Raw genomic sequence first — 16,008 nt, forward strand, 5'->3', positions numbered from 1 at the left:
CATGAGCCAGCAGTAATGCCCCCAAAAATAAGAAAAAATAAAAAGCAGCCTTGACTTCTGCACAGATTTTTTTTTTTTTTTTTTCCCTGGCACTTGACTGTAGGAACTATGGTATCTTTGAAACAAAAGTAAGCATGCATCATCAGAAGGTCATCTTTGGATATTCTAGTAGAATAAACGTCTCCTTTATGATACAGAAGCAAAGCCATTTGCAGGGTTTTGGAAAGCGTGAATAAGCACTGATAATTTTATAGGCTAATACTGTATAACTGAAGTTAATGATAAACTTCTTTACAGAAGGTTTTTAAAAACAAATATGACAAAGTGAGATACCTCAAATTTAGCACAAAATTTTTCTTTGAAAAGTGCTGGAGTCTTTCAGGAATGCAGGGATTATGACTCTCACTTCCTCTTATAGTATGAATAAAATGTTAAGGATGTTTTTTGTTGCTGTTAATTAGTGACAGAAACTCAGAAACTTGGTTTGAGAACCAAGGTTTTTTTTCTTTAAAAGCAAAGCCTACCCAACCAGCCACAGAGTAAGTGAGACCTTGGCATGACTTTCCCTTAAAAAAACTCGCAACTTTCTGAAGTTCTTCAGTGTTTCTCCTGCTGTGAGCCATAAAACTGGCAGATGGTGCAAGTCAGTCTGTTGAACTTCTGTTGCATGAGGATGTACTTTATTTCCAGGACAGGAGACTATCTGGTTTTGGTTGTTGAGATCATTCTAATCGTTGATCTTTGAGCAGTAAACAGAACAGGAAACAAACTAAGGTTTGGCTTATTACCAATCAAAGCTGTCAAGGTCTGTTTTTTCTAGTGTGTCCCTAATTCTCTTTGTTTGAGGAAAAGTGCTCATTTGTGAGCTGTTTAATTTTAAGGAAACTCTTTATATGTGTTATTTGCTAGAACTACTTTTTTTCCCCTCCACTCTGGGATCGACTTGGGACGTACTGTTCTGCACTGGGGGTGGGTGGGTTGGGGCTGAGAGAGGGGCGGTACAGGCTTCTTACTGGATCAATGAAAATGGCATCACTGGAACAATGAAAAAGGCCTCACTAATGAATGGCATCATGTCCTAATGAAATAGCTGTTTTGATAAGGAGAAATATGGATAGTGAGAAAATCTCATGTCCCTTCAAATGCTGTGAGCCCTCCTTTCATGCAGCATCACCCAGACCATGAGTGGATTTTCCCACAGCACACCGTGCAGATCCTGTCTATGGAGAGGTTCTTCCTTTTTGGTCATTTGAGCTGTTATTTTCCTCTTTTTATTCTGTCTTGTTAAAACATTGTTTTATTAAGCTGTTTGTTGTCGGGCCTTTCTTCTTGAGATCCAGAAAAAAACCCCATACCAGCTCTCTCAGTGCCTCTCACATGCTCTCTCTCTGCCTTGCTGTGCCTCTGTCGCTCTCTGTTTTGCTCCCCTCACAATGTAGAACATGTACTTGCTGATTATGCTTTTATCTTGGCTTTTTATTACATACTTTATCTCAAGGTTTTTTTGTTTCAGATTACCTGCATAATTTGCATTTCAGTGTTTGTCAGAACATTAGTAAGATGCTGAAGGACAGTCTGTAATCAATTTTCAGAAAAACTATGGAAGACCTACTTAGAATTTTTATTTAAATCCTACCGATTAGGATTTTTGTAATTTCTGAAACCATTAACAGCCCTTCTCCTCCTCCCAGCCTTACGTAAAATTGAGCATTCCTTCTCTGTGCCTTCTCTGTAAATGACAATCTGTGTATATGCATAGTGGTGAATAAGGGGAAACTTCCTTGAAGGATTTCAAGCTTCCATCAAAACATTCTGTCCACTGAAAATTTTGAGCTTGCACTTTTGACTGTTGACCTGATCAGTGTTGTAATTCCAGGTTTGATGAAATAATGTGAAAAGCCCCTTAGTTAGGAGGGTTCAGTGGGGAAGTGATTTTTCAATTCTCAAGTATTGAACTATAAAAGAAAATCTGTGCAACCTGGATAAATGAGGTAGTGTAGGCCTTCAGTTGACATAATGGAATATTTTCTGTTTAAAGCATGATTTGGATTATGGAAAGTGTCATTATGGTTATGATTTTGAGTTTCTTTTGAGGTTTCCTTACTTAATTACCTTTTAATCCCTGTGTCCCGTCCCGCCCCCCCCCCCCCCAATATATTTTTTTCCTTTGATGCCATTCACAACTGGAGTCAGTATTTTTGTTAGTTCTGTTTTGCATTTATCCTGTAAACATTTACGGTAGTAAAACAAAGTGAGTATTCCTGCATAATCTTCCTGGTTTCAGGTCCTGCATAATTACTGTCATAATTGTGTAGCACTTCAACTGCAAGCCTGTCTTGTGAGTTGAGTTTAGCTGTCTGCGTGTCTAAACTTGCTTCTTTTGTTGTCTGTGATGACTTTAGGTGGAGAACTTCATTTCCTTCAGATTGGAGGGACCTGCGACGACATAGATGAAGCTGATATACTTGTAGATGGATCCCTTTCCAAAAGTGTAGAACAGTCATCAGAAGGCACCAAGCCCTTATCTAACCCTTCTAGCCCAGGCATTACAGGTAAATTGCACATGTTTAAATGAATCATAAGTGAAAATGCTTTCGTAATTTTTGGAAGTTGTGTATTAAGATGTTTCTGAGTTATTTAGTAGCAAGCTGCTTTATACTTTTTTGCTGCCTGAAGTTGGAATTCTGTAGTTACTGTATGTCTATCACTGGTTATGTACAAGCATAACACTTTAGCAGTTACTGATTTTAAAGAAGCCAGCTTTTGCACAACTGTTTTTCCAATCTCTGCATATTATTTTAAGTGTGGCAGACAGGAAAGAACAGGTAATTGTGCAGGCACTGAGCTTCCCTCATAGTTTAAATAGGCTTGAGCTCTTTAGTTGGAATTAAAATCATATGTTCATTATGTAAAATTGCCTTAAAATTTCTTGTGGAAGCTGTACAGCTCTATTCATTGAAACTGTACAAAACATGTATTCAACAGGTTGAATACGTTTTTGCACAAGGTGAAATTGCTGCTCTCTGTACTTCAAGCAGTGCAGATGCTGATGATAAATTAAGCTTATGATGTGAACTCTTTGATTTTTGTTTTTAGCAGTTTGGGTTGAGCTATGCTCAAATTCTTCTGTCATTTACTGAGCAGTTTCTTTCCCCAAAAGGTTATCTGCCCTTGGACAGCAAGAAATAATTGTTTCTAATTGTCCAAATTCTATTTTTACCCAAAACGTCATATTTAGATCTTGTCTTTACTGCAGTTCGCATATACCAGTCCTGCCACCAGTCTGCTGCCTTTTGTAGTACTGTGGCCCGCTTAAGTAAAATAAGGAGTTAGGTGAAAGAGTTGTTCCTTTTATAGTCAGGTAGAAGGGGAAAAATGCGAGGGGCTCCTCCTGCTTGAAAGGGAGACCAGTGAGTGTGCAGGTTATGGGAGTTCCTGTGTGGGCCTCTTGATCTTTTCTCAACCCTCATCAAAGATGCTCTAGTGTAGTAGCTACTAAAACCTAACAACAAATCTAATTTTGCTTGTTAAGCCTGAGAAAAATTTGAGTCATGCTGAGGTTTTTGAACTCTGTGTGTGTGTATATGTATGTATGTATATAGTCGTGCTTTGAGTTTAAAGGGAATTGTTTATGAGAGCGCTGTAAAACTGTTATGTTTTGCATTTTGTTTTAACCTGCAGTTGTTGAAGATAGAGACACAGAGCACAATTATTTTAGTTGGGTTGGAGTTTGGGGGTTCTTGTCATGTCTGTTGGGACAGAAATAGGGATATACTGGGAATAGATGACCTAGAGTATAAAATAAAAGAATAAATAATATAAAGCATGAAGATAAAGCAATGAAACAGTGGAAATAAAAGGAAATACATCTGTTCATGTAGATATGACTATTTCAGAAAAGTGACGTTAATTTTGTGTGTGGTGCGGGTGTCTTTGCCTGCAGCTGCAGAGGACAAAAAAAGCTGGGAGAGGGCTGAGTGGCAGTACAGGGACCATTTTGGATCACGGCATCTTTGCTGTCAACAAGCTACTTGCTGTCTTTCTCTCCAAACCCCTGCTTGCTGCCAGCCTTGTAACACTTTAAGTTGTGTTGTGCCGTGTCTGTATGACCCCTGATTTTACTCTACAAGAGGCGATCAAAAGAAGGAAGGAAATGATGCTTTTTGTCACAAGATTATCTGTAAGCAGCAGTACAGCAGTTGCTGTTGTCTTTTCTGCTTCAAGGACTGAATTTCTTTTGCTCCTTCTCTTTTTCATGAAAAGAGCCTTTCCTGGAGTTTGAAAACCACTAGGTAGTAAATCATTGTACATATGCGAGGGAGAGAAGTCTGTGGCTTTCTTCTGCACCTTTCTTCTTTTGCTAATGGCAAATAAAGCAATAATTATCTTCCTTTTTTCAAGTTTGCTGTTAGAACTTTCAGCTTGTCATAATTCACTATTACAGTATATCAAAAGTAATGTAATTTTGCTAAAGAAGCCAATACCTGGAAATCACTGGAAAGTTGAGTCCTTCATTTTTCAATTTTAGGGGTTGATACCACATTACATGTGGGTACTCTGGATAATCTGAATTTGTAGTTGTTTCTGTTGGGAGGGGGAGGGAGAACGAAGCAGAAAAAATCCAGTGTACTCAAAGATAGAAGTGTTGCACAGTTTGAGCTATGATCTCATTTCTTATTGCAGTGTCATCTAGCTAATGAGGTTCACATTTGGCAGAAAAAAAATGGAAGTGTCTCCTCTATTACTGAAATTAAATTTCTAAAGCATTTTTGATTTCTAATCTTTTCAGCATTTTCCTACCTCCTAGATCGAAAAGCAGAAATCACAGTTGTTGTAATGAGAGTGAATTTTTTGCCTGACTGGGTATCTTATCTTGAGCTGCTTCACTTTTGGGGAAGAATTGCATGTGCGTTTCTACGTACATGTTATCTTGTTATTATTCTGGTTTCAACCTGGCTTGCTTCGCAAAACAGTTGCTAGGTTCAGACTTAGCTGGGGGGATGGTATTTGTGTTAGTGTGATTATTTATTTATTTTCCCTGGGGTGGTGACAATAGTAGTCAGATAGCAAACTTTCTCCTTTTGAAAACCATCACTTCTTTTCAAGATTTTCTCCAAAAAACATTTTTAAGAGAAAATGCTCAAAATGTAAAAAAATAGACATTGTGCATATCTTATTTTCCCTCAAGTTTTCAATTTATTTTCTTTTTGTCTGAGGAAACCTGATTATTTTTAGAGTTTCTTTGTAGTGTTTCTTTAGGTGTTGGTCTCCCTGGGATATTTTAATTTTCAGTACTTCTTCAATTAATATTCTTATTTGCTTGGGGCAAGATTTGGATATAAAGACAAGAAGACAAAATACTTGTCTAGGCTCAGTGTCTTTTAAGTTACATTACATAAAGCATGTTTGTTTTTCCCCTACCCCTCTTTTAAGCTAAATTGGGAGCCTTCCCAAACATTCTAATAATCCACCATAAAACAAGTCTATATTGATAAGCAGCTGCCAAAGTTCTGTTTTAAACAGTGATAAAAATGTTAGAATTGCATAGTAATTCCATATATCTCTTTTCATGAAATATAAAACTTTCATGGGTGGTTTTTTTTTTTTGTTTAATATGAATCAATAGAGGTATTAAAAAAAGTTTTAATCAGCTTTACATCATCAAAGTATAGCTGGCTAATTACTTTTTCCTGGTGCTTCTGGGTGAATCCCAGACAGCAGGCTCAGAGCTTGCAGTACTTAGAAAATTTATTCCAAATGAACTGTCTTCAAAGGATACTGACTTAAAGGCTAGGGTTGTTTAGTTGCTTGTGTTTGTTTGGTGGTTTTGGTTGACTTCTTTTTTGTTTGTTTGGGGGTTTTTTGTTGGATTTTTGTGTTTGTTTTGTTTTTTAGAAACTTCATATAACATGTAGTTAATTTTATCTATAGCACTGGATATATTTCAAACTGTTTATAGGGTGTGCTGGAAAAATCATCTGTACAGGAATTAATGTATGTTCTGAAATTATTCAGGAGTTGACCTTTTGGTGGACCAGCCATTTTCCCTTGAAACACTGACATCCCTGGTGGAACTGACCCGTTTTGAGACCTTGACGCCACGGTTTTCAGCCACTGTTCCTCCCTGTTGGGTAGAAGTCCAGCAAGAGCAGCAGCAAAGGCGGCATCCTCAGCACTTGCACCAGCAGCACCATGGGGATGCAGCTCAGCACACTCGAACTTGGAAGCTACAGACAGACAGGTAGGTGGGGTAACCGTGCAAAGAGAGTCATGTGTGTATTGCTTAACTAGTTTGTATAGCTGGTATAATCACAAACTTAATGCAATTTAACTGGTTTTTAAGGAGTCTGTAAGTTTAAGAACATGTACTTTCAAAGATAATAATCCCTTTCTGACAGTATGAAATTGCCAGAGTTGTTTTAGTGTACCTTGAAACGAATTGAAAAGTCAAGTTTTGAATTCGTCTATTTTTGTTTGCCAAATGTTACCGTTTCATTATATAATTAGACAAGCACATTCACCAGAATTACAGATACGCTTGCTTGTTTCTATAAAAGTCTGATTCACCCTTCTTGTGCATACACACATTCTTAGTATGTGTTTTAATCGGAAAACGTAAGCTGCAGGTGCCAATATAACTAATTACAGAATCACAGAATCACAGAATCACAGAGGTTGGAAGGGACCTTTTAAGATCATCTAGTCCAACCAATGAAAAAAAAAAAAAAAAAAAAAAAAACCACCCCACACGCAACCCACACACACACCACCACACCACCCAACACTAATCCATATTCCCAAGCACTATGTCAACTCCTCTCTTGAATACCTCCAGGGATGGTGCCTCAACCACCTCCCTGGGCAGCCCATTCCAATGCCTGACAACCCTTTCAGTAAAGAAATATTTCCTAATATCTAACCTGAACTTCCCCTGGCGCAACTTGAGGCCATTGCCTCTTGTCCTATCATCTGTAAGTTGGGAGAAGAGACCGACCCCCGCCTCTCTACAGCCTCCTTTCAGGTACTTGTAGAGAGCACTAAGGTCTCCCCTCAGTCTCCTCTTCCCCAGACTGAACAACCCCAGCTCCCTCAGCCTCTCTTCGTAAGACTTGTGCTCCAGACCCCTCACCAGCTTCGTTGCCCTTCTCTGGACCTGCTCCAGCACCTCAATGTCTTTCCTGTGGTAGGGGGCCCAAAGCTGGACGCAGTACTCGAGGTGGGGTCTCACCAGTGCCGAGTACAGGGGGACGATCACCTCTCGGGTCCTACTCACTACACTGTTCTTGATACAGGCCAGGATGCTGTTGGCCTTTTTGGCCACCTGGGCACACTGCTGGCTCATGTTCAGCCTGCTGTCGACCAACACCCCCAGGTCCTTTTCTGCCAGGCAGCTCTCCAGCCATTCTTCCCCAAGCCTGTAGCGCTGCCTGGGGTTGCTGTGACCCAAGTGCAGGACCCGGCACTTGGCCTTATTGAACCTCAGTTCAATTAGTTGTCCTAAATGAAATTGTGTTGTAATTTATTTTAAAATGTGAAGATAAACTCCTGGATTTATGTCTGTTCATCTCAAGTTAATCCTTTTTGTGCGAGACATGTACATAAGCCAGCATAGAGCCCTAGTTGTGCTAAAATGTAGGCAATATTTTCATTGAAATTAAGTGCACTGACACAGTATGTGTAGCACTTCGTAGTTCTTTACATGTGGCATGAGAACTTGGAATTCCTCAGGAATCCTAAAGACCACAGCAGCAGTGTTGCAGTCTGCTTGAAGAGTTGCTTAAAACCTACCTGAAGTAGCTTTGCATAGTTTTTCTGAGAAGCTTGGAGAAACAAAATACAGTTATAAGTTGTGTTGTGTGTTTTATTAAGGGACGTGCATAGTAAGGCATTACAAGAACTTTTGGGTTCACATCTGTCCCACTTATGCACAAGATTTGGATAGTAATGTAAAATCTAAATGCCCATACAGTGGAAGCAGTGAAATAGCCAAAGGATGCCAGGGGAGCTAGAGATCATTTGTGGGGAAAAAAAGCTTTTTGTATAAAAAAATGGAAGCTGGCATGTGATAATGAAGCATTCCAGGTGGGAAAACAGGTCTGGAAGGTAATAGTTGCAGGTGTTTCCAGGGCTAACACCTAACATGAGCTGAACTTGCTTTAATTAAGTGTTCATAAGCCATGGTTAAAAACTTCCTGTGTGTTACAGGCTTTAAAACCTTTATTTATCTTGTGGTTTTGCTTTGTATAAGCAAAATATTCTGTATGTAACAAGTGGAGAGGAGGTTGTTCCCTGCAAAATATCTTCCAGTTAAAACTTTTGATTATCCAGTGTGTTCAGCAACAGCTGAAAAGTAAAAAGCTACCAATATGAAGATATAAGGAGGCAAACAGTGAAGACTAGCTGTTAATTGGAAGGTGATAGGTGGAACATTACCTTATGAATATTGTTTCATTAGTGAAAAGGAATTATGCCTGCTGCAAAGTAAAACAGGAATGTAAAGAGGTAAAGCTAAAGGTTTTGATTTAGTACTGGAAGTCTTTGACAGCTGCTAAATGACACATGATGAAGATGATTAAACTATAGTCCCTTTGTTCATAGGGTACAATACACAGTCTTAAGATTGAGAGCAACGTTAGCTCTTAATTAAAACTTACCTGGGAAGAAACTTTATGATTTTGGATTATTTTGTTTGTCCTTAATATGAGGTTCCTTTTGTCTCCTCTCTGAGTCCCTCATACTGATTCCTATCAAGATGTGGAATTACAGGGTTAGATGGATGAGTAATGCAATTCGATATGGTAATTCTTTTGTTTCTCAAATAGATAGAAGGAGATAATCCTGTAAATGTATTTTAGGGAATGGCATTATACTATACTTGTGCTCTTTCAATCCTACTTTTTTTTTTTATTTTAAAAAGGCTGTGTAAAAAAGAAAACAGAAAAAGTAGAGTCTGGTTTACCTTGTCTAAATATCAGTATTTCCCCTTCAGTGGTAATTTACATCAAATGTTAAATTCGGTTAATCCTTTTAAAAAAAGTACATGATTTCCTAACGTGCTCTGATTAAACAGTGACATCCGAGTTTCCTGGCTTTTTCTCAAATTTATATAGGAAATATTTTATGTATTCATCTTATGCAGACATATTTGAAAATTTATGAAAGAAAAAAGAGCTAGGTACTAGGGCGCTTTCCAGTGTTTAAACTCTGGAAATGGGTCTACAGCTCAAGGGTCTGTTGTAGTGGAAGATCAAATGTTGATGAGGTGTTGTAGAAAAGGAATTAAGTGTGTTGGCAAATATTTTGTAGTTGTGAGAATGATGATATATTCGCATTTAGAACAGTCTTAATTGTGTATTCTTCTTTAAAAAGCTGCTATAGATTTAGAAGGTTTTCAAAGGTGAGAAAAGTTCTTAGAAGAACTTGCATTAGGTTGTCAGGGAACAGTGATATTTAGGATGGATGTGCTAAAATATTGAGAAAATAATAAGGAAATATTTTTTTTTTTGCTTCTTTGAAACTTCACACGCAAATAGAAGATGCACTTAAACAGAGCTATGAGAAATTAAAAACCTGTTTAAAGTGGAGTATTTCACTCATGACAGAATTAGATTATGAAGTTCATTGCTACAGGTATGAGAAGATCTCTTCACTGTTGGATTAATGCGAGACCTTCATGGAGGATCATTATTCCATACATGCCTATTGAGAGATACTTAGAACTTCCTTTGGGGCATCTGCTGCTGAATTCTGTCAAAAATAGATTTCTTGAGTAGACGAGTAACAGTTGTAATTCAGTACGGCAGTACGTGTTGTATGCAGCAAACAGACTACAAAATAGTACTGCAAACTAACTGGTTTATCCTTTATTCTTGGTTTTGTACTAGATCTTAAACTGGGTAAGCAGAATATGACTTAGTCTTTCAGAAGGCTTGGTCCTTTGAATGTCTCATTCAGTCCATGCTTCGCGTGACACCTATAGGAATACTCAGACATAAAAAACTACCCCCAAACCTCTCCCTGTTTTTCACCGGGCTGCATATTCTCCAAGCCAGAAGAAAGGCATTGAGTGATTCTAAGTTTTTAGTATAACATTTGCTAACAGAAGTTGTTTTGTTTTGTCTTTTTTTTTTCCCTGGTGTTGTAGGATAAAATTTCATTTTATTTTATTTACCTGAGTTATTTGTACAGTTAGCTGAAAATTCTTCACTGTTGCTTCTTAAATCATAAGTTCTCTTCTGTCCATATTTCTTCCCAAAATCACTGCTTTTCTATGTTGCTTGTTCTGGAAAGCTGGTGTGCCTTTTCATTATGGGTACCTGGAATTCGTTATAAGTGTATTATGCTTGCCTGAGGGAAATACGGCCTTCAGGGATATTACTGTAAAAAATGCAAAGAATTAAACATATTTGTACCAATCCTTAACCTATTTTAAAATGTTTTTTTGCACAATATTCAATGTGTAGCACATTATTTGATTTAAAATACCTTTTTGTAATTTAGATGTTAGAAAAACATCTAACCGGTATTTATAGCAGCATACTCAGTTTCTTAGTGTTCTCAGTTATATAATTAAATAATCACAGGCCATAAAAGCTACTACATTTTAAAAAATTATTTACTGATAAAATGAGATCAGGAAGTGCAGTTATTTTAAAAAGGGATACAAATTGACAGTTGATGCATGATTAGTTTTATTTGAATTGCTCTTGGTTTGAACTATTTTTTGCAAACCTTAGCGTATCAAACCATGGAACTGATCATTGAGGGGTACTTATTATCTTAGGTTTACACTTTCAGTGTAAAAAAAGTTGGCTTCAAAAGGTGACTCATTAAAAGAAAGCTGTACCGTTTTGCACAGCGCAGGCTTCTGAGTGCGCACCTGGTAAGAAGCACCTCTCATCCTGGATAAATTATCAAATCTATTTAAAAAAATAATTTAAAACTAGTGTTTTGATTCTTCTGGACGTGGCTGTTTTACCACAGGAAAGTGACATTGTTTAATGCTTACCAATGGAGAAGGCCAATTTAAGAGATTGCAAAGTATTTCCTATCATGCTTTTATATACACTTCACTGTGTAGATCCTTTTTTAATGATATTTTTTTTCCCCCTTATTCCTTTTTTTTAAGAAATAAGTAACTGGTACTTATAGTACTATGGAACCAGTACTGTAATGAAGGTAATAGGGAATCTTTTCACTGCTAGTCTTATCTGAACGTTGATTCGCCCTCTCTTATCAATTGGATTTTAACGTGTTCTTCACAAAATGAATGTGATTAACTGCAGCTTGAAAGGCTTTTACTTCAGGAATTCATGTGGATGTCAGCTAACGCAAAATAAGTTGTTCTTCTTGTTAAAGAAAGTGTGCACAGATGGAGAATGCACTGGGTAATGCTGCCTGCTTCATCTGAATTTTCTCTTAACACTGGGTCATTGTCTTCTTTTTTTCCCGACAGTAACAGCTGGGACGAGCATGTCTTTGAACTGGTTCTGCCAAAAGCGTGTATGGTTGGGCATGTGGACTTCAAATTTGTTTTGAATTCAAACATCACAAACATTCCCCAGATTCAAGTGACTTTACTGAAAAATAAAGCTCCAGGCTTAGGGAAAGTCAATGGTAAGAAAAAAGATATCTTTTAGAATATTGTACCTTTTCTCAAACTCATTATTCTTCGTGATTTACTTGAAATAGTGTAACTATTTTGGTTTTAGTTATTTCCATTTTATTCTATTTCTCAGCATCATGGTCTGTTTTCACTTACCATGCTTGAATGTAAACTGGGGAAACAAACTGGGTGCATAGCTCAAAAAGGTTGAACTGAATTATTATTCTGTACTGCCTGAATCCTACAGTCATTACAAAAAATATATTGTCAATTGTAAATCATCCTAAAGATTGACTGATGAAACAAATGGCACTCTTTTAAGTTCTTGACATATTTTAAAAAAAATATAATAAATGATTCCTAGTCACAGAAGGAAATTATTTGCCGGAGCCTCTTGGATGCATAAGAGAAAATAGCAAGGCCTTTTTTGATGACAGTAAATAAAACCTGGCTTCCTTGGGAATTCTCTCATCATCTGGCTCATTAACTAAGCTACGTTGAAAGCTGCAGTATGATTTCACCTTTTGTTCCTTGCAGCTTTGACAGGGTAGACCAAAGTTTTGAATGCTCTTGCCTTGGGAAGACTCCTAGCTGGACTCTGCACCTTACTAGCTCTCAGGGAACCTGTGAGGGGGTAGCGTAAATTGAAAAGTCACTTCTTTGGTGTGGAAGATGATGTGTTTGTGCCTCCATTGGGATTTTCCTGTGGTGAGAGTGTTCATTGCATGTCCTGCTGCCCTGTCTGCTAGGGATGGAAGGTATTACACGCAGCACTTCCTTTTACTGAAACATTAATTAGTTATCTTTATCTGGTCATCTTGTTTTGAATGCTTCTAGGAACTTGGTATTTCAGAGAAATCTTGCTGTTGAATATTATTAAATTGGCTGCTGAATATAAGATGTGCTGGGGAGTACAGCAAGCATGATTTTAAAAGCTCTTTATTTTTTCTTTTCTATTTTTTAAAATACTAAGTAAGAGCACGCCAGTTAAACATGGGTAACAGAACTGTAAATTTTGAAAAGGAATATAGGCATACCGAAGATTATTGATGTGCTTTCATACAACTTCTCACACAGTAGCATCTCCCAGTGTTTAACAAGAAAAAAAAGTGTGCTGGAGATGCTTCTTAAAGAACTCCTGTAAACTGGTGGTTATCCAAGAATAAAATATTTTAGCATAACAATATTCCTGGAGTAAAAGTGTATTCTTTTAGGATACAAGATGGTTTAACAGTTTTTGGCAGAAGCGCTAGCTGTGGCTGCCGGACAGCAGTCAACAGATGTTCTTGCAGGTTCTTCCTTTGTTTAATTCTTGAAGAAAAACATTGATTTTAACACATAGCAGAATTTTGTTCTATCAAATCGAAAAAAAGGACAGATAGTCCATTTTGCTCTTCTGAATGGAACTTGCTTTTTTTCGGCATGAATTTTAGAGTTCAGACCATTTGCAGATCTGGATGTCAGAATTAATGTGAGAATGTGAAACAAAACAGTAGAAGAAATACTGAACTCTCTTCCATAATGTTTCAGTTTTAAGTATTGCTGAGCAAACAGTTCCATGAGTTGGTAATTCTTTGAAGACATTTGATTTGGCTGTGAAATAAATTGCCAGAACTTTTTGTGGATACTTTACAGTGCAGCATGCAGAACATAAGACATGCAGAGCTCTTCCAGAAAGTGACGTTTCACTTCTTTACGTGCAGAGTAGTGGAATTTGCTTTTTTCTTTTATGGATAGGGTGGAGAAAGGATGGAGTGGAGGGCCAGGGTATACTTAGTCTGGAAAGGGCTGGGGGATGTGAGAGTGCCTGCAAGGCAACCTGGGCAAGGTTTTTTTTTTTTCTTTTCAGTAGAACTGGGGAGCCTCAACTAACCAACATCCTCTCAAGTGTTACTGCATTGCAGTTGCTTCCTACTCTTTTTCAATTTCTTGGGTTTTGGGAAAGGACCTTCATGACATTTGCCTTTTCTTCTGCGTCCTACTGAGTGAAGTAATAGAACACTAATGATTTCAGTATAAAGGAACACAAATCTAGATAATTAATATCTGTGCTGGACAGTAACTAAAATGTCCTAATCCCAGGGAAAAGTAATATTCAGGATTGTTTGGTGGCTCTTGAAAAGGTATAAAATCTTCAGACTGAAATTCAGTTTACTACCCCTCACCCTCCCCTTCTCTGCCTACGTAAGATGAGAAAGGAGCTGAAATTTTAAGATAATGAAGCTTAGGAAGGTCTGTAGAGAAGAGTTTATTTTGTACAACAGGAACCCTGGAACCAGTTAAATGTGTAGTGTGTAATAACAGGAAGGCCAGAGGCATAATTCTTCTGGTTTGGAACTAATGTTTTTGATCTGGCACTTAATTCACTGTATATGCTTCTTGTTCATTTGCTTGCATGTCCTTTTCATCTATGATTCATGAGAACCATTTAATTAAAAAAAGAGCTGTACTTAAATGTTATCAAAATAATGTCTGATGTTCAGCAGGAGCAATCTAGTTATTTTCAGTTTAAATTATCAGACTTCCAATACTGAAATCTAATTACTTAGGAGTAATCTGCAGTTGATTATTAGGAGAAAATTCAGACAGTGTTAAAGCAGGCTGTTTACAGGTCATTCAAATAAATGTTTTTTAGCTATTTGCTGCAAGTTCAGTTGCAAACCTAATATGAAAAACATGCCTATCTTAGAAATAGTGTTTTGGGCAGGAAGCTGATAAATTTGCTATGAGCATTACTGCTTCTGTTTTCTGTGAGCCTTAAGCAATGTTTATGAAATCTTGCTAATATTTTTATTTCCAGAAGCAGCAGTAGATAGACAGATCACATTTCCTTTATCTCCAGCTCATAATATTGAAGTGGAGAGAAATGGAAAACCAGGACTGGTTGAATTAAATGAAGAAATGCAGTATATGGATGTAGAGGAACCACAATGTAAGTTTTATTTTTCTTGTTATACCTTGTTTGAAATATGAGCTTGCTTTTTTCTTTTTTTAATGATGTACTGGAATTTCTCTGCAAAAATTTCTCAGCCATTTCAAATAGACTATTTTCTGAGCCCTGTTCAGCGTTGCCTCTCTCACTGGTCTGTTTACTGTATGAGTTGAAAGTTTAACACAAACACACCAAGAAAAAAGTACTGGAGACTTTTAGTGCTTATAAGCAGATGAATGTTTGAGTTTAGAAATCAAGTAGACTGATATGGCACCTTTCTAACTTAAACTCTTACCCTGTTTCAGCAGTACTTTATTTCGTTTCCTTAGTTTTAATAGAATTTTTCTTTGTATACCCTGCTTTTGTAGAGTCTGCTGCTGTAAATCAAGAAAAAGAAACAGCTGGTTAAAGAATTCAGAGCTAGTCATGTCAATTTTCAGCTATATCAGACTTGCTGTGCCTGTTTTTGTAACTTTTTTTGTTAATCAGTACTCTTCCACAAAATCTGATAGAGAGACTCTGAAAGGCAATCAGATTGGATCTGAGTGAGGAGAGCTACAGAGTGAAAATTGATAGTTTGAGTGAATCTGTTCCAGAGCTATGATTCTTTTTCTTGGTCCTTTCAACAGTCTTACTTTACATCTGTCCTTTCATGTGATCAGGCTTCTCTAGAGCATGACTTTAAAGGTCACTTCCAAACCAAACAATTATATGGTTCTATGACTCCAAGAAAGGTGTTGCAAAAGGATTGGGGGTGGAGATCGAAGGGTTATGAAAGAAAGGAAGGAGGTTTTCATGCTGAGAAAGAAGCAGAAAAGTGAATGATAATTTCCATGTACCACAGGAAAAGAAACAAATTCGTCTCTTTTTTTCTTTTTTTGGTCTTTGTCTCTCTCTTTTTTTTTTCTTTTTTTTTTTTTTATTATTTCAACACTTCTGTCCTGCTTCAGAAAAGACCCAGTGAGAGTTGTGGATCAAGACATACTGGTTCATCATTTTATCAGTTGTGTATTTTGTAGCTCTGAGCCAGTTATACGTATTATCCATGTAATATAACTGAAAATGCTTTGAAAACTGTTGTTGACCTCTATTGGTTTCACTGGTAAATGGCTAAAAGTGAACCTCAAGTAACTGATAGTTTTTTGATGTAGACTTTCTATGTATGTAGTGATCAGAGTTTGACATGGTGTATTTTTAACCCATGCAAATTATCAGATTTTGTGTCTTATATATGAGTAATTCAGGTCCATACTACTCATGTGTTTTAAGGTCTTAGATTGTGTCCGTTCCTGGAGGAACACAAGGAAGATATACTTTGTGGTCCAGTATGGTTGGCTACTGGACTTGATCTATCAGGACATGCTGGAATGTTGACACTAACAAGTCCAAAGCTTGTTAAAGGTAAGTCAGTTTATTAAGCTATTCACTTGAAGTATGTGTGGCTAAAGTGCATCCCATACTTCTGTAGTCG

General features: G+C 37.3%; 1 protein-coding gene across 2 annotated transcripts in view; it reads left to right on the top strand.

The window, feature by feature from the left end:
- Positions 1–16,008, top strand: part of BIRC6 (baculoviral IAP repeat containing 6) — a 184,941-nt gene that overhangs the window by 35,870 nt on the left and 133,063 nt on the right. The window contains exons 11-15 of one of the 2 annotated variants that reach the window (XM_074165164.1): positions 2,403–2,552; positions 6,016–6,241; positions 11,456–11,616; positions 14,406–14,537; positions 15,807–15,938. In XM_074165164.1, the coding sequence (XP_074021265.1) occupies positions 2,403–2,552; positions 6,016–6,241; positions 11,456–11,616; positions 14,406–14,537; positions 15,807–15,938 (801 nt within the window). The remainder of the gene's footprint in view (positions 1–2,402; positions 2,553–6,015; positions 6,242–11,455; positions 11,617–14,405; positions 14,538–15,806; positions 15,939–16,008) is intronic. The other variant, XM_074165172.1, reaches the window with a different exon arrangement.

Source organism: Numenius arquata, chromosome 2 (genome assembly GCF_964106895.1).
Source record: "Numenius arquata chromosome 2, bNumArq3.hap1.1, whole genome shotgun sequence".
NCBI lineage: Eukaryota > Metazoa > Chordata > Aves > Charadriiformes > Scolopacidae > Numenius > Numenius arquata.